This window comes from Carcharhinus amblyrhynchos, chromosome 33, assembly GCF_965287045.1.
Source record: "Carcharhinus amblyrhynchos chromosome 33, sCarAmb.v2.hapA, whole genome shotgun sequence".
In the NCBI taxonomy this organism is placed as follows: domain Eukaryota; kingdom Metazoa; phylum Chordata; class Chondrichthyes; order Carcharhiniformes; family Carcharhinidae; genus Carcharhinus; species Carcharhinus amblyrhynchos.
Window position 1 is genome coordinate 14,751,289 of NC_137356.1, and position 22,537 is coordinate 14,773,825.

Genomic DNA, 22,537 nt, shown 5'->3' on the forward strand with positions numbered 1-22,537 from the left:
CAGAACAAAACCGTACACCGCCACGAGCCAGTGTCTCATGTTGAGACACCCTCACAGAAACATCATCATAGTTCATCACAAGATGCCTCGCAGCAAGGACTTGCCACAGCCTGCATGAATGAGATTGGCAAACCTTTGCTTCAATGGCCCTCACTGACACTGAGGCTCACGAGGCAAAAATCAGAAAAGAATTTCTTCAGCACAGGAAAAGGCCCTTCGGCCCTCCAAGCCCATGCCAATTATGATGTCCTTGTTAAACTAAAAGAAATCTTAAGAACATAAGAAATAGGAGCAGGAGTAGGCCATCTGGCCCTTCGAGCCTGCCCCGCCATTCAATAAGATCATGGCTGATCTGTCGTGGCTCAGTTCCACTTTCCCGCCCTCTCCCCATAACCCTTAATCCCCTCTCTTATCAAAAACCCATCAACCCGCTTCTTAAAAATATTTAGCGAGGCAGCCTCCACCACTTCAACGGGCAGAGAATTCCAGAGATTCACCACCCTTTGAGTGAAGAAGTTCCTCCTCAACTCCGTTCTGAACCGCCCCCCCTTTATCTTGAGGCTGTGCCCCCTAGTCCTACTGTCTTTTTTGAGCGGGAAGAGTCTTTCCACCTCTATCCTATCCATCCCATTCATCATCTTATACGTCTCAATGAGATCTCCCCTCATTCTTCTAAACTCTAACGAGTACAAGCCTAGTTTATTCAGCCTCTCCTCATAGCTCAACCCCCTCAACTCCGGTATCAGCCTAGTAAACCTCCTCTGCACTCCCTCCAGGGCCAAAATATCCTTGCACAGGTGCGGCGCCCAAAACTGCACACAGTACTCCAGCTGCGGCCTCACCAATGCCCTATACAGCTGCAGCAAGACCTCCCTACTTTTATATTCAATCCCCCTCGCTATGAAGGCCAGCATCCCATTCGCCTTCCTGACCACCTGCTGCACTTGCAGGCTGGGTTTTTGCGACTCATGCACAAGGACCCCGAGGTCCCTCTGCACCGTCGCCTGCTGCAGTTTTTCGCCACGTAAGTAATAGTCCTTCCTACCATTCTTCCTACCAAAGTGGACCACCTCACACTTGCCAACATTAAATTCCATTTGCCATTTCCTGGCCCATTCGCCCAGCCTATCTAGATCCTTCTGCAGACTCTCCACACCCTCCGCACAATTTGCCTTTCCCCCAATCTTGGTGTCATCAGCAAATTTCGACACCCTACACTCGGTTCCCTCCTCCAGATCTTCTGCCCTTACTTGGTCCATCGCCCCCTAATCCCTCCCTATTCATGTTCCCATCCAGATGCCTCTTCAGTGTTGCTAATGTGATGCTTCCATCACATCCTCTGGCAGCATGTTGCAGGCACCCACCATTCTGCATGAAAATCTTCCCCCGCACATTTCCCTTAAACCTTCCTCCTCTCACCTGGAACCTGTGCCCCCTTGTAAATGACACTAAAACCCAGGAAAAGTTTGTGACTAACTATCAGGTCTCCCCTCAGCCTCTGTGTTTCCAGTGAAAACAATCCTAGTTTATTCAACCTCTCCTCATAGTCAACACCCTCGAGACCAGGCAACATCCTGGTGCACCTTCTTTGCACTCTCTCCAAAGCTTCCACATCCTTCTGGTAGTGTGGTGACCAGAACTACATGCAATACTCCAAATGTGATCTAACCAAGGTTTTATAGAGCTGGAACGTGATTTGCCTTCTCTTGCAAGCAATGCCCCAGCCAGTGAAGACAAGCATATCATATGTCTTCTTAATCACCATGGCCACCTATGCTGCCACTTATAGGGAACTGTGGACCTGCACATCCAGATCCCTCTGCATGTTAATGTTCCTAAAGGTTCTGCCATTTATGGGCTCACACTGTAGCACAGTGGTTAGCACTGTTGTTTCACAGCGCCAGGGACCCGGGTTCGATTCCTGGCTTGGGTCACTGCCTGTGTGGAATTTGGATGTTCTTTTGGGTGGGGGTTTCCTCCCACATCCTGAAAGACATGCTGGTTAGGTGCTGGACTGTGTTACTAGCAGAATTTCACGGTAGCTTCATTGCAGTGTTAATGTAAGCCTTATTTGTGACTAATAAACAAACTTCATGTTTTACAGTATAATTCAGACCTAAATTTGATCTTTCAAAATGCATCAACTCGCGTTTGTCTGATTAAACTCATCTGCCATTTCTATGCCCTAACCTCCAATCTATCTATATCCTGTTGGATCCTCTGACAATCCCAGCACCATCAGCAACTCCATTAAGCTTAGTGTCACCTGCAAACTTACTAATCAGACCACCCACATTTTCCTCCAGATCATTTATATACACCAGAAAAAACAGTGGTTCCAGCACTGACCCCTGCGGAACACCACTAGCCACAGATCTTCATTCTGAAAACACCCTTCCACCTGTCTGTCTTCTATGACCAAGCCAGTTTGTATCCATCTAGCTAGCCCACCCCAAGTCCCATGTGATTTTAGTTTTTGTAAAAGTTTGCCATATGGGACCTTGACAGCTGCCTCACAATGTCAAGGAGCCAGGTTCGATTCCCAGCTTGCACCACTGTCTATGCGGAGTCTGCACGTTCTCCCTGTGTTCCGCATGGGTTTCTCCGGGTGCTGCGGTTTCCTCCCTTAGTCCGAAAGACATGCTGGTAAGGTGCACTGGCCATGCTAAATTCTCCTTCAGTGTACCCAAACAGGCACTGGAGTGTGAAGATTAGGGGACTTTCACAGTAGTTTCATTGCAGTGTTAATGTGAGCCTACTTGTGACACTAATAAATAAACTTAAAGTCTATACAAACTACATCCACAGCTTTTCCCTCATGAATTATCTTTGTCACCTTCTCAAAAAACCTAATTAAGTTGGTGAGACATGACCTTCACCATACAAACCACGCTGTCTCTAGTCCATTATCTTCCAAATGTGCATTTGTCCTGTCCCTCAGTATCTTCCCCAAAAGCTTCCCTACTGCAGATATCAGACTCACCGGCCTATAATTTCCTAGATAATCCCTGCTTCCTTTCTTAAACAAGGGAACAACATTGGCTATTCTCCAGTCCTCTGGATAATTGCCTGTGCTCAAAGAAGATGTGAAGATATATTAAGGCCCCAGCTATTTCTCCCCAAGCCTCCCACAGTAACCCAGGATAGATTGAGCCCTGGACACCTGTCTACCACAATTTAGGATACCCAACACTCCCTCCTCTGATATATTGACATTCTGTAGAGCATTCACACACTCATCCCTGACCTCAACATCCATCATGCCCTCCTTGGTGAATACCGGTACAAAGTACTCTATATGGATCTTACCCACTTCTTGTGACTTCACACATAATTTCTCTCCATTGCCCTTGAGTGGGCCTATTCTTTCTCTTGCTACCCTCTTGCTCCTACTATATCAAAATAGCCTTGGGATTCTCCTTGAATCTGTTTGCTAAAGATATTTCATGTCCCTTTTTAGTCCTCCTAATTCTGCATTCAAGTTTCTTTCTACTTTCTACTTTTCAAGGGCTTTGTCAGTTTTTAGTTGCCTAGACCTATTGTATGCTTCCTTTTCCCTTTTGAGTAAGTTTACAATTTTCCTTGTCATCCATGATTCATGAATCCTGCCATTTCTATCCTTCATTTTTGCGGGGACATGGGATGTGGCTTTACCCTCAAATAGCGGCTCCCAATCCACATTACCCAGTTCCTGTTGAATTTGGATGTATTTGACCTCCACCCAATTAAGAAGGCCACTCTTCCATAACTATCCAAAATCCTATGGAATTATGGTTGCTAAGCCCAAATTTGTCCCCACTGAAACATCAATCACATGGCCTGGCTCATTCCCCAATACGAAGTCCAGTATGGCCTCTTTCCTGGTTGGATTGTCAACATACTGTGTCAAAAAGCCCTCCTGGACACATTTAACAAATTGCTGTCTATCCGAGCTTCTGGCTTTAAGGGAGTCCCAATCAATATGGGAGAATTTAAAGTCACCCAACAAAACTACCTTTTTTTCACACCTTTCCAGTATCTGAGTACACATCTGCTCCTCTTTCTCCTGCAGGCTGTTGGGTGGTCGATTGCACACATCAAGCATTGTGATTTCACCCTTCCTATTCCTGAGCTCCACCCATAATGCCTCATTGCAAGATTCCCCAGTGTGTCTTCCCTCAACACAGCAATGCAACTCTGCCATCCCTTTTGTTTCCCCTTCCATCCCCTCTAAAACAACAATATGCCAGAAAGTTAAGCTGCCAATCCTGCCCCTCCTTCAACCATCTCTGTGTCATGGCAACATCATGTTTCCATGCAGTAATCCAGGCTCTCAGTGCATCTGTTTTACCTGTTATACTTATTGCATTGAAGCAAATGCACTCCAGACCTCCAGTCCCAGAAAGCCCCACGACTTCCTTCTGCCTGCGTTTACTCTGCAATATGTTTATCTCAGTCTCACTTTCTTCCCCAGTCCCTAAATTTATGGCCTGCTCCAGTTCCCACCCCTATGTCACATTGGCTTAAACCTTCCTGAACAGCACTAGAAAACCTCCCAGATTTTGGTGGCCCTCCAGTTCAGGTGCAACCCATTCTTCTTGTACAGTTCACTTTCCCCAGAATTTATCCCAGTTATTTATGTATCTAAAGCCCTCCATCCCGCAACAGCTCTTAGCCATGTGTTCAAGTGTACGATCCCCCTATTCCAGTTATCTTGAAGTGCCCTGTTCAGTTTCAATACTGCTGGTAAGGGATCACTATAAATACACATTTCCTTCCCCTTTAAATCAAATGTCCCCAACACATTAAACAAATACAACATCAATGAACAACAACAGTCAATGAGTCAGACAATTTGGAGTTTGTCATTGTTTGAATTGTGTTACTTTCCTGCCTTGTGACCTGATCTTACTATTTTTTCCTTGATCATGGAATCATATCATAGTATCTTACGGTGCAGAAGGAGGCCATTCAGCCCATCAAGTCTGCACTGACCACAATCCCACCCCAGCCCTATCTCTGTGACCCCATGCATTTACCCTAGCTATTCCTCCTGACACTCAGGGGAAATTTAGCATCTAATCCAATCCATCTACTCCACAAATCTTTGGACTGTGGGAGGAAACCAGAGCACCCGGAGGAAACCCATGCAGACACGGAGAGAACGTGCAGACTCCACACAGACAGTGACCCAAGCTGGGAATTGAACTCAGGCCCCTGGCGCTATGAGGCAGCAGTGCTAACCACTGTGCCACCATGCTGCCCATGATGATTTCTTTTGTATTTAAGTTGAATGTTGTTTATAATTGCCGTTTAGTCATCAATAATGCCAGGGAGTCTTTTATTGCCGAGTGAGCATTATTCCTGTAAATGGGCAGTAATTGATTCAAATATTTGGTCAACAAACCTTGTTCCCTAGTTGCTTTTAACTAACTCTCAGGGATTATAAGGGTATCAGCATTGAAAAGGTCAGCATCGAAAAGGTCAGCATCGAATGGTGCATGTGGTACCTATGCGATGTGAAAAGCAGGACACCAACTGCATATCGTGCAGTTTTGCCACCAGCACGTAACGTTTGCAGCAACGCTTTAAAGTTTGATTTGGTTGCAGCAAACATAATACAACCAGGAAGTGTGTTTTCACGCTCATAAGGATGATGGCTCAGTGCTGATGCCACCACATTAGATTGTTACACTCTAAGACATAGGAGGACACATTTTTCAATTGTGAGGTGCAAGACTTTAAAGAGTATTTCTGCATGCATTTTATTGTGTTTGCAAAATTATAAAAAAAAACTTTTAAAATGCTAAGAGTTGTAAAATTGCAAAGTCCAGGATGGGTGTGAAAATCGGAATTTCCCACCCATTTTTGGAGCAAGTTCAAAACTATTTTCTGCACTCAGTGCATGAAAAGTCTGCAGGAACCATTTCTCACCTTTTGGGAGGGGCGGGGCTTAAATCGCCAGCAAACCTGCTGTGACAACAGGGGGGGAGGGGGGGGGCATCATTGAGCATGTGCAGACCCCTGTGGCTACACATGCTCAATGGCAATCAGCAGAAAACTGTCAGATCTGAGACAAAGACCTGTCAGGCGTCTGCTGCTGCAGCCAGTCTTGACCGAGCCCTCCTTGCCCAGCTATTGTGGGGGCCCACAGCCAATCGTGAGCCCCACTGCAGCCGGAAATGTCACTTCCACCCCTCTTCCCCCACTGCCCAGACCAGTTGCCACCCCCCACCCCATGGATTACCTACATAGTGGCAGTGGGACATCACCTCTCTATCCCACCAAACTCCTGCAAAGTGGCAGCAAGGCCTCTCCCTCCTTAATCAATCACCCCTCTCCCAGTTTGGCCCCACCCTTGTAGACCCAGCCCCCATAGTTGGGCAGTGCCAGGGTGCCCAGTGGGCAGTGCCAGGCTTGCCCTCCCAGAGGCCCTCAATGGACTCTTGTTCTACCAGAGAGGCCATCATGACTGGTCCCTGTTTGTGGGGACCAGCTGTGATCCTGGCCGGGGAGAACCTCTCCCAGCAAGGCCACACAGGCAAGTGAGCCTAGATGATTGCATGTCGGATTTGCTAATTCTGTTCAAATGTAGATTTGAATAATATATTCAGCCTCTCACCCGAGATGAGTGGGAGGCTGAATACACTGAATATCTAGTGCCAGTAAGATTGTGAGAGGCAAAAAATCAGGCGCAAACCTAATGTCTCGGTTTTCACACGATCTTGACAGTTTGCCTAGCCTATTTGGACGCGATGGTAAAAATCACCCCTAGCATTTCGAACAGACGCCATATAGAATCAGTTGCAAGCGACTTTCACACCTTCAGGTGTTGCGTCATAAAATCAAATTATATTTATAAAGGTGAATGAGCAGCCGTGCCTCCAGTATCCAATATAATTTCTTAACTTAATGCAATCGACTGCTATGCCTGGCCCCAGCTCTGATATCAACCGCAGACATGAAGGCACCCTGCTGACTTCTCCGCCCTGTTGTCTGAGATTACTTCAGTGGGTGTCCTGCTGGCCCCAGACCTGCTTTGGATCCTCTGCTGTGGGGCAGGTATACCCTCCTTGGCCTGAGCAGCTGGAGCAGGGTCACAGGAAAGAGGGAATTCTGACTGGACACGCTGGTAACCTCTTGGCTAAATGGCACTGTGGCATCTGGTAGATGCTTCTTGATCACTTGCATCCCTGAGGGCTCTGCCTGAAGAAGCAGTATATATGTTAAAAACATTAGAATTGTTGAGGAAGTGAATGGAGCTTAACTGGCACTGCAGTTTATAGAGGAAAGTAAAATTTGGGAAAGACAGTATAAATCTCAAATCCATAGAGTAGTGAGATTGTCAGTTCTAATCTATTCATTACTTTTTCATCACCTGGAATTAATTCTAATTTAAATTTGTTTCCATCAATGATTCAAAATAACATGGCTAATAGCCTACCCACCTGTATGGGAAAATAATCAATGAGTCAACGTAAAGATTCACTGTACATTTTCAGAGTATTACAACTGAAGCAATAAATGACTCCAAACAGAACACAGACAATGCAACCATTACAGGTAACTGCAGCCAGAAACCAAAGATGGCGACAGAGAGCATTAAGTGCCTGGTTAAAGAGGATAGTTTTACATTGAGGAATTCGAGTGAGTTTAGAATATCGCCAAAAACTCAGCAATTTTTGATGGGGAGGTGGCGGGGCTTTTTAACTTGTTACTAAGGAGGCTTAGTCACAGTTTCCTTTGTCTCACCTCCCTAAGTACTGGCGAATAAAAGATAGGATATCGCCATCAACACCTGCACTGCTACTCCCAGCATAATGATAGACATTGCAATGACACACCAAGGAAATCCTGATTCACAGACTATCAATGTGCAATGTTTTTCCAGATACCTGGTGTAGACCTTGTGCCACTGGCTGGAAATACTTTGAGGGAAAATGTTACGAATTTTCTCAATCTTCGAAGAACTGGTCTGAAGCTAAGTTGGATTGCTCCTCCAAACAGTCCAACCTCACAGTCATTCACACCAATCAACAGCAGGTAAGGATCAATGTTTATACATGGGGGCACGATCAGCACCGATCTTTTTTCATCTAATTTCTGCCCCCAATCCTATTGATTAGGGCAGCACAGTGGTTATAGCACTGCTGCCTCATAGCACCAGGGACCAAGGTTCAGTTCCCGGCTTGGGTCACTGTCTGTGGAGTTTACACATTCTCCTCGTGTCTGCGTGGGTTTCCTCCAGGTGCTCCCATTTCCTCCCACAGTCCAAAGATGTGTAGGTTAGGTTGATTGACCGTGCTAAATTGCCCCTTAGTGTCCCGGGATGTGTAGGTTAGAGGGATCAGTGGGGTAGATATGTGGGGTTGTGGGGTAAGGCTGGGGTGGGATTGTTGTTGCCGCAGACTTGATGGGCCAAATGTCCTCCTCCTGCACTGTAGGGTTTCAATGATTTCTATGATCATCAGTGACTCACCCCTTTCGCAGACCAATTCAGATGGCTTTGCTGTATCCCTCACCATCCTAAACCTAATTCCCCTTCCAACCACTCTTCAATCTGTGTTTGTCCTGAGAAAAGAAACTCTCCCCCAAGTCAGTTAAAATATTAGAATCAACCTTTAAGGAGATTATATCTGGGCACTTTGAAAATGCAAGATAATCAGTGATTTTGTGAAAGGGAAATCATGTTTAACGATTTATTGAATGGGGAATGTTTAACGGGTTCTTTGAAGGAGTAATATTTGCTGCGAATAAAAGAGAGCCTGTGGACATGCAGTAGTAGTCCAGAAGACATTTGATAAGGTGCCACATGAAAGGCTGTTGCAGAAAATAAAAGCACCTGTTGGAGGGGGTAACATATTAGCATGGATAGAAGACTGAATGGCTGGCAGGAAAACAATATGCATAAATGAGTATTTTTTCTGTTTGGCAGGATATACAATGTGGAGACCTACAGGTGTCTGTGCTGGGGCCTCAGCCGTTTACAATTTATATCAATGACCTAGATGGGGAAAGTGAAGGATGGTAATTACATTTGCAGATAACACAAAGATAGGTAGGAAGGTATGTTGTGAAGAGGGCATGAGGAGATTGTAGACGGATAGAGATCAGTTGTGCAAAAAGCTGGCACATGGATTATAATGTAGGAAAATGTGAAGTAGTTCACTTTGGTGGGAAGAGTGAAAAAGCAGAGTAACATAAATGATGAACAGCTCCAGAGTTTTGAGGTGCAGAGGGAACTAGGTGTTCTAGCGCATGAGTCATAGATATTTTGTATGCAGGTACAGAAAGTAATTAAGAAGGGATATTATCCCTTATTATGAAAGGAATTGAATATAAAATAAAGGATGTTATGCAAGACATTGTTGAGACTACATCTTAAATATTGCGTGCAATTTTGGTCTCCTTATTTAAGGGTGGATGTAAAGGCGTTAGAGATGATTCAGGGTTTACTAGATTGATATTTGGTATGAGTGACTTCTCTTATGAGGAATGGATGGACAGACCTGGCTTATTTCTGGACCTCTGGAGTTTAGAAGGGTGAGGGGTAACTTGTTTGAAGCATATGAGATCCTGAATGGTCTTGAAAAGGTGGGCGTGGTAAGGATGGTGCCTCTTGTTGGTGAGTCTAGAACTCGGGGGCACTGTTAAAATTAGGGATCACTCTTTTAGAACAGAGATGAAACATGTTTTCTGTCAGAAGATTGTGTGACTTTGGAACTCTGCCTCAAAAGGCAGTGGAGAGGTCACTGAATATTTAAAAGGCACAGATAGATAGATTCTTGTTAGGCAAAGGAAACTGTCCCTGAAGAGCCAGCTCTGTAGTTGCTGTAGCCACTCAAAACCGGTGGGGATTTGAGAGTTTTGACTATCTAACTGTATTCTGAGCTCTCAACTAGGATAGAACATAGAACAGTACAGCACAGTGCAGGTCCTTCAGCCCTCAGTGTTGTGCCGAGCTATGTCCGAACCCAAGATCAAGCTATTCCACTCTCTATCATTGTGGTGTGCTCCATGCGCCTATCCAAGAATCGCTTGAAAATTCCTAAAGTGCCTGACCCCACCATCGTAGCAGGCAGTGCATTCCACACCCCAACCACTCTCTGAGTAAAAAGTCTACCTCAGACAACCCTCCTATATCACCCCCCCATGAACCTTAAAGTTATGCCCCCTAGTAACAGCTACATCCACCTGAGGAAATAGTCTCTGCATGTCCACTCTACCTATCCCCCTCATCATCTTATAAACCTCTATTAAGTCACCTCTCATCCTCCTCCGCTCTAAAGAGAAAACCCCAGCCCCCTCAACCTTTCCTCATAAGACCTACCCTCCAAATCAGGCAGCTCCTGGTAAGTCTCCTCTGCACTCTCTCCAATGCTTCCACATCCTTCTTATAGTGAGGTGACCAGAACGGAACACAATGTTCCAAATGTTGTCTCACCAAGGTCCAGTATAGTTGCAGCATAGCCCCACAGCCCTTAAACTCAAACCCCTGTTAATAAATGCTAACACACTATAAGCTTATCCACTTGAACAAGCTCCACTTTTCGTTTGTGCCCATACCTGACAGTTTCTGTTCCCATCTCATGGTCCCTAATTCTCATCCAATCGCATCATAATTACCCCTGCCCCAATTATAAACCTTAACCTGCCATGTGATCGTATCCCTCTCCATTGCAATAATGAGTAATTTAATTTATATAATAATAATTTAGAACTGAATAGGCATTGGATAAGGTGCCGCACAAGAGACTGATCCAGAAGGTTAGATTCCAAGGGTTGGATGTAGAGTAGTGGCTTGGATTGAGGATTGGCTGATGGTTCGAAAGCAGAGAGTTGGGATAAATGGGTCCTTCTCTAGTTGGTGATCTGCAACTAATGGGGTCCCGTAGGGCTCAGTTCTCAGACCACATCTAATTACAATCTATATAAGTGACCTACAAGCAGGGACAGAGTGTAACATAGCAAAATTCGCTGACAACACAAAAATAGATGGGAAAGCACGCTGTGGCAAGGAGATCAAAAATTTACAAATGGATTTTGACAGGCCCGGAGATTGGACCAGTATCTGGCAGATGGAGTTGAATATGCATAAATGCGAGGTTATCCATTGCAAATGGAAAAATAAAAGAGTAAATTACTATTTAAATGGAAAACAGATTGAAAAGGCATCTGTGCAGAGGGATCTGGGTGTCCTTGTACATGAGTCTCAGAAAGTGGGTATGCCGGTGCATCTTCCAAGCTTCTGATCTCTGCCACCTATAAAGACAAGAGTAGCAGATGGATGGGAACTCCAAATTGAACATCATTCTAACATGGAGATATATTGCTGTTCCTTAACAACCATTGGGTCAAATTCGCTTCCTAACAGCATTGTGGGTGTACCTTCATCAGATAGACTGCCGTACTGCAAGGTGGTGGTTTATCACTACATTCTCAAAAGCAATTGGGAATTAAATTCTGGCCCTGCACAGTGGTTGTGCACCTGACCACCTGGAGGCAGATTTAAGTACTGTGCAATATGTTTTACAACTATGTTGTATAATAAATGTGGATAGAATGGGAATTAAATTCTGATTCTATATCCCTGAAATTGTACTTCACCAGAAGTCTGTGTGCACACAAAGTTAATTTTAAAATATTAAGATGGTGATAGATTGCTACTTTAATTTTTATTCTTGTTGATGCAGAATTTTATGAGTGAAATTACAGTGAATCAGCGATACTGGATAGGACTCAGTGATCTCGCTGTGCAAGGGCAATGGAATTGGGTCGATGGGACTACAGCCACAAAAACGTAAGTATTAAAACTGCAATACTTCCTCCAAACTCTTTGGCTTTGTCAGATCAGAGAAAAGGTTTACGCATAAGCAGAGCAACTGCCTCCCTTTGCAAGGACAAAGAACAAAAACAGCCTGGGAAACAGACCCTTCGGCCCAACAAGCCCACGCCACCACTTTAACATTACCAGTCCCCCCCTCCACCCATGACCCTTATCTATTGTTTTATGGCATTCCACATTGAGGGAAACTAATTAAGAGACAATTTATTACCTCCAACCAGCCTAATAGCACATCTTTGAGGTGTGGGAAGAAACCGGAGCACCCGGAGAAAACCCAAGGCTGGTGTGTCTCTGAACCAGGAAAGTACTTGTTCCTATTCAGATTTGCGATTCTCATTCAAGGTGCGATGTCTATGTGATTTACTGTTATGGCCCTGAATCTGGCAGGAAGAAAGAAAAGCTGCCCATATGACTGCTCCTAATCACTGACCAGTGATCCCTACTGGAGTGTGTGTGTGTGTGTGTGTGTGTGTGTGTGTGTGTGTGCGTGCGTGTGTGTGTGTGTGCCTGGCTTAGCTCTACAGCCTGCCAGCACTTCTTCTTAGGTTTGCACTTGGTCACCAGAAGTAGGCCTTGGTGCAGTGCCTCCCGCCATGGATGTGATGAGCCAGCTAGAAGTCTATTCACTTTGGTAGATCAGAAGATCCCACCAGCAAACACAGCCAGAAAATTCAATTCTGGATTTGAAAAGAAGGAGCGTAAGTGCCCACACAACTTTACTTGAGCATGAGTCAGTTCCTGCAGCAAAAGATCTGAGTCAGAAGTGATTGTTAAAGAACTAGAACCACTGCTCACTGAGAGGAGAGATGGCCTTCTATGCCTGTGTTGGCTCCTTGAATGGTTATTAAGTTAGTCTCCTGCAAACTCTCTTTCTTCGTGTATTTAATCCTGGGGTTCTGTGACTGTTTCATTTATTTCACACAAAATAGAGATGTAGGAATTTGTCAGGTTAATTCCTTCGGGTAAAAAGAATGTGGAGTTGAAAAGTGTGGGTTCTGTGAAAAACAGCAAGCAGGTTTATTAAGAGCTGTTCACTGTACAAGGGCTGGACCTAGACTGAGGCAAAGCCCGCAAGGACATAGAACGTAGAACATTACAGCGCAGTACAGCCCCTTTGGCCCTCGATGTTGCGCCGACCAGTGGAACCAATCTAATAACCCTCTAACCTAAACTATTCCAGCATTATCCATATGCATATCTACTGACTATTTGAACACCCTTAAAGTTGGCAAGTCCACAACTGCTGCAGGCAGGGCATTCCACACCCTTACTACCATATTGGTCTTGGAGGGAATACAATGTAGGTTTACAAGAATGACGCCTGGACTTCAGCAGTTCAGTTATTAGGACAGATTATTCAAATTAGATTGTTACACGATATAACAGTAAAGTTTATTTATTAGTCACAGGTAAGGCTTACAGTAACACTGCAATGATGTTACTGTGAAATTTCCCTCTCACCACAGTCCAGCCTGTTTGGGTCAATGCACCTAACCAGCACATCTTTCAGAATGTGGGATCAGAGCACCCTGAGAAAGCCCATGCAGACACAGGGAGAATGTGCAAACTCCACCCAGACAGTGATCAAAGCTGGAATCGAACCCAGGTCCCTGGTGCTGTGAAGCAGCAGTGCTAACCATGTGCTACCGTGTCACCTGTAGTAGTGACTTTTAAGGGATGTCTGGACAAATACATGAATAGAATGGAATAGAGGGATATGGTCCCTGAAAGGGTAGGGGGTTTCAGTTCATATAGGCAGCATGGTCGGTGCAGGCTTGGAGGGCTGAAGGGCCTGCTCCTGTACTGTAATTTCCTTTGTTGTTCTTTGTTAAGGGGTGATCTGGTTGAAATCTTCAAGATACCAGCAGGAAGTGACAGGGTAGATAAAGATAAACTATTTCCACTGATTAGAGATTCTAGAACTCGGGGGAGGGGCATAGTATGAAAATGAGGGCCAGAGCATTCAGGGGAGATGTTAGGATGGACTTCTACACACAAAGGGTGATAGAAGTTTGGAACTTTCTTCCACAAACTGCTAGGCCAGTTGCTTAATTTTAAATCTGAGATAGATACAGTTTTGTTAAGCAAAGATATGAAGAGATAAGGGCCAATGGCAGATATATGGAGTTAGCCCATAGATCAGCCATGATCTTATTGAATAGTAGAACAGGCACAAGGGGCTTGATGGCCTACTCCTGTTCCTATGTTCCTGCAAAATACCCAATGATGTCACACAGTGACCATGTGATTGTTCTTCTAAAGAGACCATGCAACAACACAACTACTCAAATATATATAGAACATAGAACACTACAGCACAAACAGGCCCTTCGGCCCACGAGTTGCGCCGATCACATCAACACCTACCAACCTACAGACCTATCTATAACCCTCAATCTCATTAAACCCCATATACTCATCCAGAAGTCTTTTAAAAGACCCCAGCGAGTTCGCCTCCACCACCACTGACGGCAGCCGATTCCATTCACTCACCACTCTCTGAGTGAAAAACTTACCCCTAACATCACTTCTGAACTTCCCTCCTTGCACCTTAAATCTGTGTCCTCTCGTAGCAACCATTTCAACCCGGGGAAATAGCCTCTGAGAGTCCACCCTATCTATTCCTCTCAACATTTTGTAAACTTCTATCAGGTCGCCTCTCAACCTTCGTCTCTCCAGGGAAAAGAGTCCCAGCTCCCTCAACCTAACTTCATAAGGCATGCCTCCCAGTCCAGGCAACATCCTTGTAAATCTCCTCTGTACCCTCTCAATAGCTTCTACATCTTTCCTATAGTGAGGCGACCAGAACTGCGCACAATACTCTAAATGAGGCCTGACAAGGGTCTTATAAAGTTGCAGCATTACCTCCCGACTCCTAAACTCAATCCCTCGATTAATGAAGGCCAGTACACCATACGCCTTCTTGACCACCTCCTCCACCTGCGAGGCCGATTTAAGAGTCCTGTGGACCCGGACCCCTAGATCCTTCTGCTCTTCAACACTACTCAGACTTCTGCCCTTAATAGTGTACTCGTTCATCCCGTTGGTTCTGCCAAAATGGACGACTACACATTTATCCGCGTTGAAGTCCATCTGCCACTTCTCCGCCCAGTCCTGCATCCTATCTATGTCCTGCTGCAACTTTTGCCATCCTTCCAGACCATCCACAACACCACCGACCTTAGTGTCATCAGCGAACTTACTTACCCATCCCTCCACTTCCTCATCCAGGTCATTTATGAAAATGACAAACAACAAGGGTCCCAGAACAGATCCTTGAGGCACTCCGCTGGTGACTGACCTCCATTCAGAAAAAGCCCCATCCACAACCACTCTCTGCCTTCTGCAGGCAAGCCAATTCTGGATCCACAAGGCCAAAGGCCCTTGGATCCCATGCCCTCTCACCTTCTCAAGAAGTCTTGCATGGGGGACCTTATCAAACGCCTTGCTGAAGTCCATGTACACTACGTCCATGGCACTTCCTTCGTCAATGTGTTCAGTCACATTATCGAAGAACTCAACTAGGCTTGTAAGGCACGACCTACCCTTGACAAATCCATGCTGACTATTCCTGATCATGTCAAACCTCTCCAAATGTTCGTAAATCTTGTCCCTCAGAAGCCTCTCCATCAGCTTGCCAACTACTGAGGTCAGACTCACCGGTTGGTAATTTCCCGGGCTACCTCTGTTCCCTTTCTTGAAAATAGGAACTACATCCGCAATCCTCCAATCCTCTGGAACCTCTCCCGTCTCCATTGACGACGCAAAGATCATCGCCAGGGGCTCTGCAATCTCTTCCCTCGCCTCCCACAGTATCCTGGGATACATCCCATCTGGTCCAGGCGACTTATCTACCTTGATAGAATTCAAAAGTTCCAACACATCCTCCTCCTTAATATTCACGTACTCAATCTTTTCCATCTGCTGCAAATCCATAACAAAATCTCCCAGATCAGCTTCCACTGTGAATACTGAGGCGAAGTACTCGTTAAGCACCTCTGCCATTTCTTCTGGTTCCACACAAACCTTTCCCCCCTCACCTTTTATAGGTCCTATCCCTTCTCTTCTTATCCTTTTACCTTTCACATATTTATAGAAGGCCTTGGGATTCTCCTTAATCTTACCCACCAAGGTCTTCTCATGACCCCTTCTGGCTCTCCTAATTTCCCTTTTAAGTTCCTTCCTACAGTCCTTATACTCCTCAAGATCTTTAACCTCTCCTAATTCCCTGAACCTCTTATACACCTTCCCTTTCCTCCTGACTAGGTTCAACACAGCCTTTGTGCACCACGGTTCCCGCGACCTACCAAAACCCCCTTGTCTCATCGGAACGTTGTCATTCAGAGCTCCAGACACACATTCCTTGAATATCTGCCACCTTCCTTCGGTACTTTTCCCTAAGAACGCCTCCTTCCAGTTTATTTGTCCAAGTATCTTCCTGACTTCTTCGTATCTCCCCTTACCCCAGACAAACACCTTCCTAGCCTGCCTGATCCTATCTCGTTCCAATGCAATTGTGAAGGAGATAGAATTATGGTCACCATTTCCAAGATGCTCTCCTACCGAAAGATCCATCACCTGCCCTGGTTCATTCGCCAGTACCAGGTCAAGTACAGCCTCTCCCCTCGTAGGCTTATCCACATACTGTGTCAGGAAACCTTCCTGAACACACCTAACAAACTCCTCCCCATCCAAACCCCTTACCCTAGGGATATTCCAGTCGATGTTTGGGAAATTGAAGTCTCCCATCACGACAACTCTGTTATTAAAACATCTCTCCAGAATCTGTTTCCCTATTTGCACTTCAACTTCCCTGTCACTATTGGGCGGCCTATAGAATACACCCAGCAAAGTTTATGTAAGTTTATATAATCCCTCTCCCTTTGCTTCTAAGGTCACAATGACAAATAACTATGGTACTTGTACATAGTCATCAAAATCTTCAGAACAAATTATTACTACATTGTGGCAAAATAATCAAGAAGAAATGCGATCTGATGGGTATCGACTTTGATGTCACTGGCTCCTTCCAGACCCACAGTGGGGATGAGTGTGGCATTTCCCAGTCAACTATCCCCGCCTGTGTGAAGGATGTCACTGTGCCCTGTATGCCTGGACTGGCTGGTATATTAAATTTCACCCAGGCCAGGCCCAGCAGGGAGCTGCAGGATTCGCGGCCATTGCGGGGATGTCTAATGTACAGGAGGCTATGGACTGTACTCAGGTCACCCTCAACGTCCCATTTCAGAATCCACGATGATTCATCAGCAGAAAGGGGTTCCATTCCCTAAATGGGAAATTGGTTTGTGACCACAAGATGTTCATGCACATCTGCATCAGACACCCCGGCAGCGTGCGTAACAGTTTCACACTGAGGACTCAGACATGCCAGAGGCCTTTGGGGAGGAGTCCAGGGTGCAGGGATGGTTCTTGGGTGACATAAGGTACCTGCTTCAGTCTTGGCTGATGACGCCTATGCAAAGGATTGAGACTGATGTGGAGACCCAGTATAATGAGGTCCACGTAGCCACCTGCTCTACAGCGTGGAGATGCATAGGGCTCCTGAAAATGAGGTTCAGGTGTTGGGGCCCTGCAAGTTGAAGTTCCCTGCCATGATGAACAAGTCCTCGTGATGTTTTGTCGCAAGACTATTCATAGTGGTGTATATTTCATCCAGCGCGATCTTCGGTCTACATGGGATGGGATGCAACTGAGGTTCAGGGAGGTGAACTCCCACGGAAGGTCGTAGGGGCAGCATTTTAGTGTCAGATAGTCTAGGTCTGGGGCACAGAAAGTTGCCAGTGTTGCTACATCTAGGCACCACAACGTGATAAGAAGCAGGCCCCGCCTTACCCAAGGCCACTGTATGGTCCATTCAATGGATTGAGAAGCCCTCTGGTTATAGGGCACAGTCCGGTGAAGCAGGAGTGAGCCACATCTCCGTGAAACAGAGCACACAGCAGTCCCTCCGTTCTCTTTGGAAAGCGAGTCTGGCTCTAATTTCGTCTGGCTTGTTTTCCAGAGACTGGACATTTGTGAGGAGTAAGCTGGGGAGGGGGCCTTGGAACCCCTTCTTCAGGACCCAGTGCTCAGGTCATTGAGTACAGGCCTGGTGGATAGATGGGGCTTGGTGCAAATTGAGAAATTGCAGTTTTGGATGACAAAATTTACGGAGGGCAGAATGTGAGAAGCCAGCCAGGTGTGATATGGAACAGTTATGCTTGGAGGTAACAAAGGCTTTATTGAAGGTATTGAAGCTGATGAGCTGAGGTAGGAGTGAAATTGGGTATTGTTACAGAGGTGGAAGGACAGTCTTAACAATGGCACCAATATTATGCATACAAGGGAGAACTCCAACCCAAATTGCCATGGGAACTTTTACATCCATCTGAGAGGGTTGATGGCATCTTGATTTCATTCAAAAGATAGCACCCCTTCCTTCTAACACTGCAAGGGGGTGTCAGCCTTGATTATGTACTCAAGTCTCTGGAGTGCAATTTGAGCCACCTGTCTCTTTGGCAAGAGTGTTAACAAAACAAAACCAACATGTGTGTTCAGATCCTTGTGACCTTACATTGAGATTCCTTGTCCATCAGTTTCAGCTAAACATGTCTGAGAAACTTCATCCTATCTCAGCTCACTATCATACTGTCATTCTAACAATATATCCCTCAATGCTGCTGAAGTGATAAAGAAATTAAATTTCTCTGATTCCTTGTTGATTTTCTTACCATTCTCAATATTGCAGGTTTTGGGCATCTGGAGAGCCAAATAATCAAAATAACAATGAGCATTGTGTTGAAGTAAGACCAGGTGGAAAATGGAATGATGCACCTTGTACATCCCAGTTTCGATGGATATGTGAACGACCTTCCTGTGTTACTAATTAACCAGAAGTTACTTTGTTGAAGAAAATGGGAACATCAAAGTGGGAAAAGATGAAAGAAAAGAGGAAAAGGAAGGGAAGGGGAAAAGGGTCTGTGAAATGGGGAGGGAACGGGTCATACAAGTGTTAAGGAAAAGGAGGGAAGGGAGGGTGGGAATTTGATATAGGAAGATCAATAGTGTGGGTGAAAGAGGGGAGAGGATAAAGGAAGGGGTGGGTGTGAAGAGGGAGTGTGATGGGAAGGAGAGAGGTTAGGGAAAGGGTTGAGCAGGGAAGAGGGAACCAGTTGAGATGGGGAGGAGAAAAGAGTGGGGTGAAATATGACTTGAAGAGACAAAGTAGAGGTGAATGAAATAGTGTGAGCAGGCGGGTGAACATATGGGGATGGGTGTGGGAGGAAGAAAGGAAAGGGATGGGAACTGTGTGTTAAAGAAGGTGAGATTTTGAACTAATCTTAGTCAGATTAAACAATGAGTCTTACTCTTCTGGGTTTTGACAGCGTATTAACATTGTAAAGGAATTTCTTTTATATATCTTATGCTAGCTCTGAATTTTTTCTAAAAAAATCTAGCTCTATGCAGCATTCATTTAAAAATATGGATCCATCCTTTTTCAATAATAATTCGGTTACATTAGTTTGCCTATTATAATTTAATGAAGGTGCATTTCTTGATAATCTGTTTTATAACTTTTAAAAATACAAATCAATCTATAATTAGTAAAGAAATCTAATAGAAATAAGATGGTTACAGGAAGCCGAATGTTATCATTAAAAATGGAATCATTGACCTTGTTACAGTGAACACAGAATAAAAGTGATTGATCTTTAATACTAAATTTAACTATTCAGACCTCAGATGCTGAATCTAGAAATCGGGACTTATTTCTGAGCAGTAAATTGAACTGGGCCAATTTATTAAGCAAACTCATATAGTTAAACGTAAGAACTCGGAGCCGATGTCAAGCCCCTCGAGCCTGCTCGACCATTCAGTAAGATCATGGCTGATCTTTCCATAGAATCAGCCCCACTTACCCACCCGCTCACCATAACTCTTAATTCCTTTACTGTTCAAAAGTCTAACATTGCCTCAAAAATGTTCAACGAGGTGGACTCAACTGCTTCACTGGGTAGGGAATTCCACAGATTCACAACCCTTTGGGTGAAGAAGTTCTTCCTCACACCAGTCCTAAACCTGCTGCCCCTTCCCCTCCCCCTTATTTTGAGACTATGCCCTCTAGTTCTAGTTTCATCCACCAGTGGAAACAACTTCCCTGCTTCTGTCTTATCCATTCCCTTCATCATTTTATGTTTCCATAAAATCCCTCCTCATTCTTTGAAATTCCAATGAGTATAGTCCCAGTCTACTCAGTCTCTCCTCAAAAAGCAACCTTCTCAACTCCAGAATCAACCTAGTGAATCTCCTCTGCACCCCTCCAGTGCCAGTATATCCTTTCTCAAGTAAAGAGACCAAAACTTTACAGAGTACATAAGAACATAAGAAATAGGAGCAGGAGTAGGCCATCTAGCCCTTCGAGCCTGCCCCGCCATTTAATAAGATCATGGCTGATCTGAAGTGGATCAGTTCCACTTTCCCGCTTTCTCCCCATAACCCTTAATTCCCCTGTCTATCAGAAACCTATCTACCCGTGACTTAAATATATTTAGCGAGGTAGCCTCCACCACTTCAACGGGCAGAGAATTCCAGAGATTCACCACCCTTTGAGTGAAGAAGTTCCTCCTCAACTCTGATCTAAACTGCCCCCCACCTTATCTTGAGGCTGTGTCCTCTCGTCCTGATATCCTTACTAAGCAGGAAGGATCTCTCTACCTCTACCCTATCCATCCCCTTCATTATCTTATACGCCTCTTTAAGATTCCCCCTCATCCTTCTAAACTCCAATGAGTACAGACCCAGTCTATTTAGTCTCGCTTCATAGTCCAATCCCCTCATCTCCGGTATTAGCCTAGTGAACCTTACTAGGTTCACTAGCTTCACCAGCACCTTTTACGGCTGCAACTGTTTTTAAACTCCATTCCTCTGGCAATGAAGGACAAAATTCCATTTGCTTCTTAATTACCTGCAAACCAATTTTTTGTGATCCAGGCACAAGGATACCCAGGTCCTTCTGCACAGCAGTATGCTGCAATTTGTATTCCATCAGCCAGACCCTTGCCCACTCACTCAAACTATCTATTTCCATTTGCAGACTTTCAGCGTCCTCTACACACTGTTAGTCTATGATATTCCTGAGTGGTCAATAATCAGCTTGCATTCTTGTGAATCTGATATCATTCTGATGAGGAAGTCACAGAACAACGTTACACAGCAAGCTATCACATGGAACCCTCAAGGAATGAGAAAACAAGGCAAACCAAGGAACACTTGGAGGCAGGTTACAGAAAAGCAGAGGAGAGCTGAGGACTATACCTGGCAACGACTGGAGATTTTGGCCCAAAAGACTATCTGATGGAGAGAATTTATCTGTGGCCCACGCTCCATCAAGTAATTGATCAAGATCCTGTTACAATCTGAGATAACCTTTTTCACTGTCCACTAGGCCACCAATCTTCGTGTCACCTGTCAACTTCCTAACCGTATGATCCCTGAAGACTCAGCAGTTGCACGCATCACATTTCAGCGCTGGTTCCAGATCCTCTAAATCAGCTTTTTACATGGGAGGGATGTATCTAACAGGTGCCCATCTCTTACATGAAAGGACCCAATTCTGGTTCACTCCCTTCCTTAGGCAGCAAAAGAGTAGTTGCAGTTTTGATTGCAGTGTCCATGTCAAACGTAATGGTCCTAATTATGTCCTAATTAACCAGTACTCCAATTTCCTTCCACAGTCCGAAAGACATGTTGGCTAAGTGCATTGGCCATGCTAAATTCTCCCTCAGTGTACCCAAACAGGCACCAGAGTGTGGCAACTAGAGGATTTTTACAGTTACTTGATTCCAGTATTAATGTAGGTCTACTTGTGACACTAATAAATAAACTTTACTCCATAAAAAACAACCTCAGCTTCTCCTACCAAACCCCTCATCCCTGCAATCATTGAGAATGCATCTTCGCTCTCCCCAGGATCTTATATCTTTCCAAAGGTTTGGGAACAGCTGTACCTGTTTGACTTTAACCTGTGTACCCAATGGCCATGCCTGTAGGTGCTGGGGACACAAAGAGTTCACACCTTCCCCCCAAACAAGGGGACATGGCGCCCTCATGAGCGATAAACAACCCAGTGTGACCAGAAAGTCTCTTTCATCCTGGAGTATCCTGTTTATTCACTTGTCAAGGTTGCAGCCTATTTGTCTTTGTCTTTAGGCTGCAGCCTGTCAATTTAGTTTTGCCCAACTGTCCCAGAGTGCTTTGCAAATCGCCATTTTAGATGGCCTGTTTGGCTATCACTATCCACAGTCCCCCCTTTGATCCTGAACATGAAGCGTGCTAGATCACAAACTCAGAACCAATATCTGTCAGGAATTCTCCAGTCACTCAACAGTCAGGTAAGGCCCAAGTATTGGCATGCACAGTAATAACACATCCCTACAACATATTGACATTCCAGAAGCTACAGGCAATAACACTCTACAAACACAAACATCCACATATTCTCAACACCATTTTAGGTTCAGAGTTATGCACAGGTCAATAATAAATCATTGATACAGATGCAAAAGGGACATAACATTTAAGTTTGGATTTTGGAGGGTCATGCACCAAAAGTGCTGAAGAGGTAGGTTTAACTCTCCAAAGAATTTGTTATTTAAAAATGATCTAAATTTGCATAATGAACACTTTTTGTCACATTTACCGTTTTAGATTTAA

At 44.9% G+C, this 22,537-nt stretch overlaps 1 protein-coding gene across 1 annotated transcript in view; it reads left to right on the forward strand.

The window, feature by feature from the left end:
- LOC145360907 (hepatic lectin-like) overlaps window positions 1-21,179 on the forward strand; it is a 56,151-nt gene extending 34,972 nt beyond the window's left edge. Inside the window, exons 4-7 of the mRNA XM_080216410.1 lie at window positions 7,871-8,022; window positions 11,673-11,779; window positions 18,573-18,702; window positions 20,919-21,179. Of these exons, the coding sequence (XP_080072536.1) occupies window positions 7,871-8,022; window positions 11,673-11,779; window positions 18,573-18,702; window positions 20,919-21,179 (650 nt within the window). The remainder of the gene's footprint in view (window positions 1-7,870; window positions 8,023-11,672; window positions 11,780-18,572; window positions 18,703-20,918) is intronic.
- The last annotated feature ends 1,358 nt before the right edge of the window (window positions 21,180-22,537 follow it).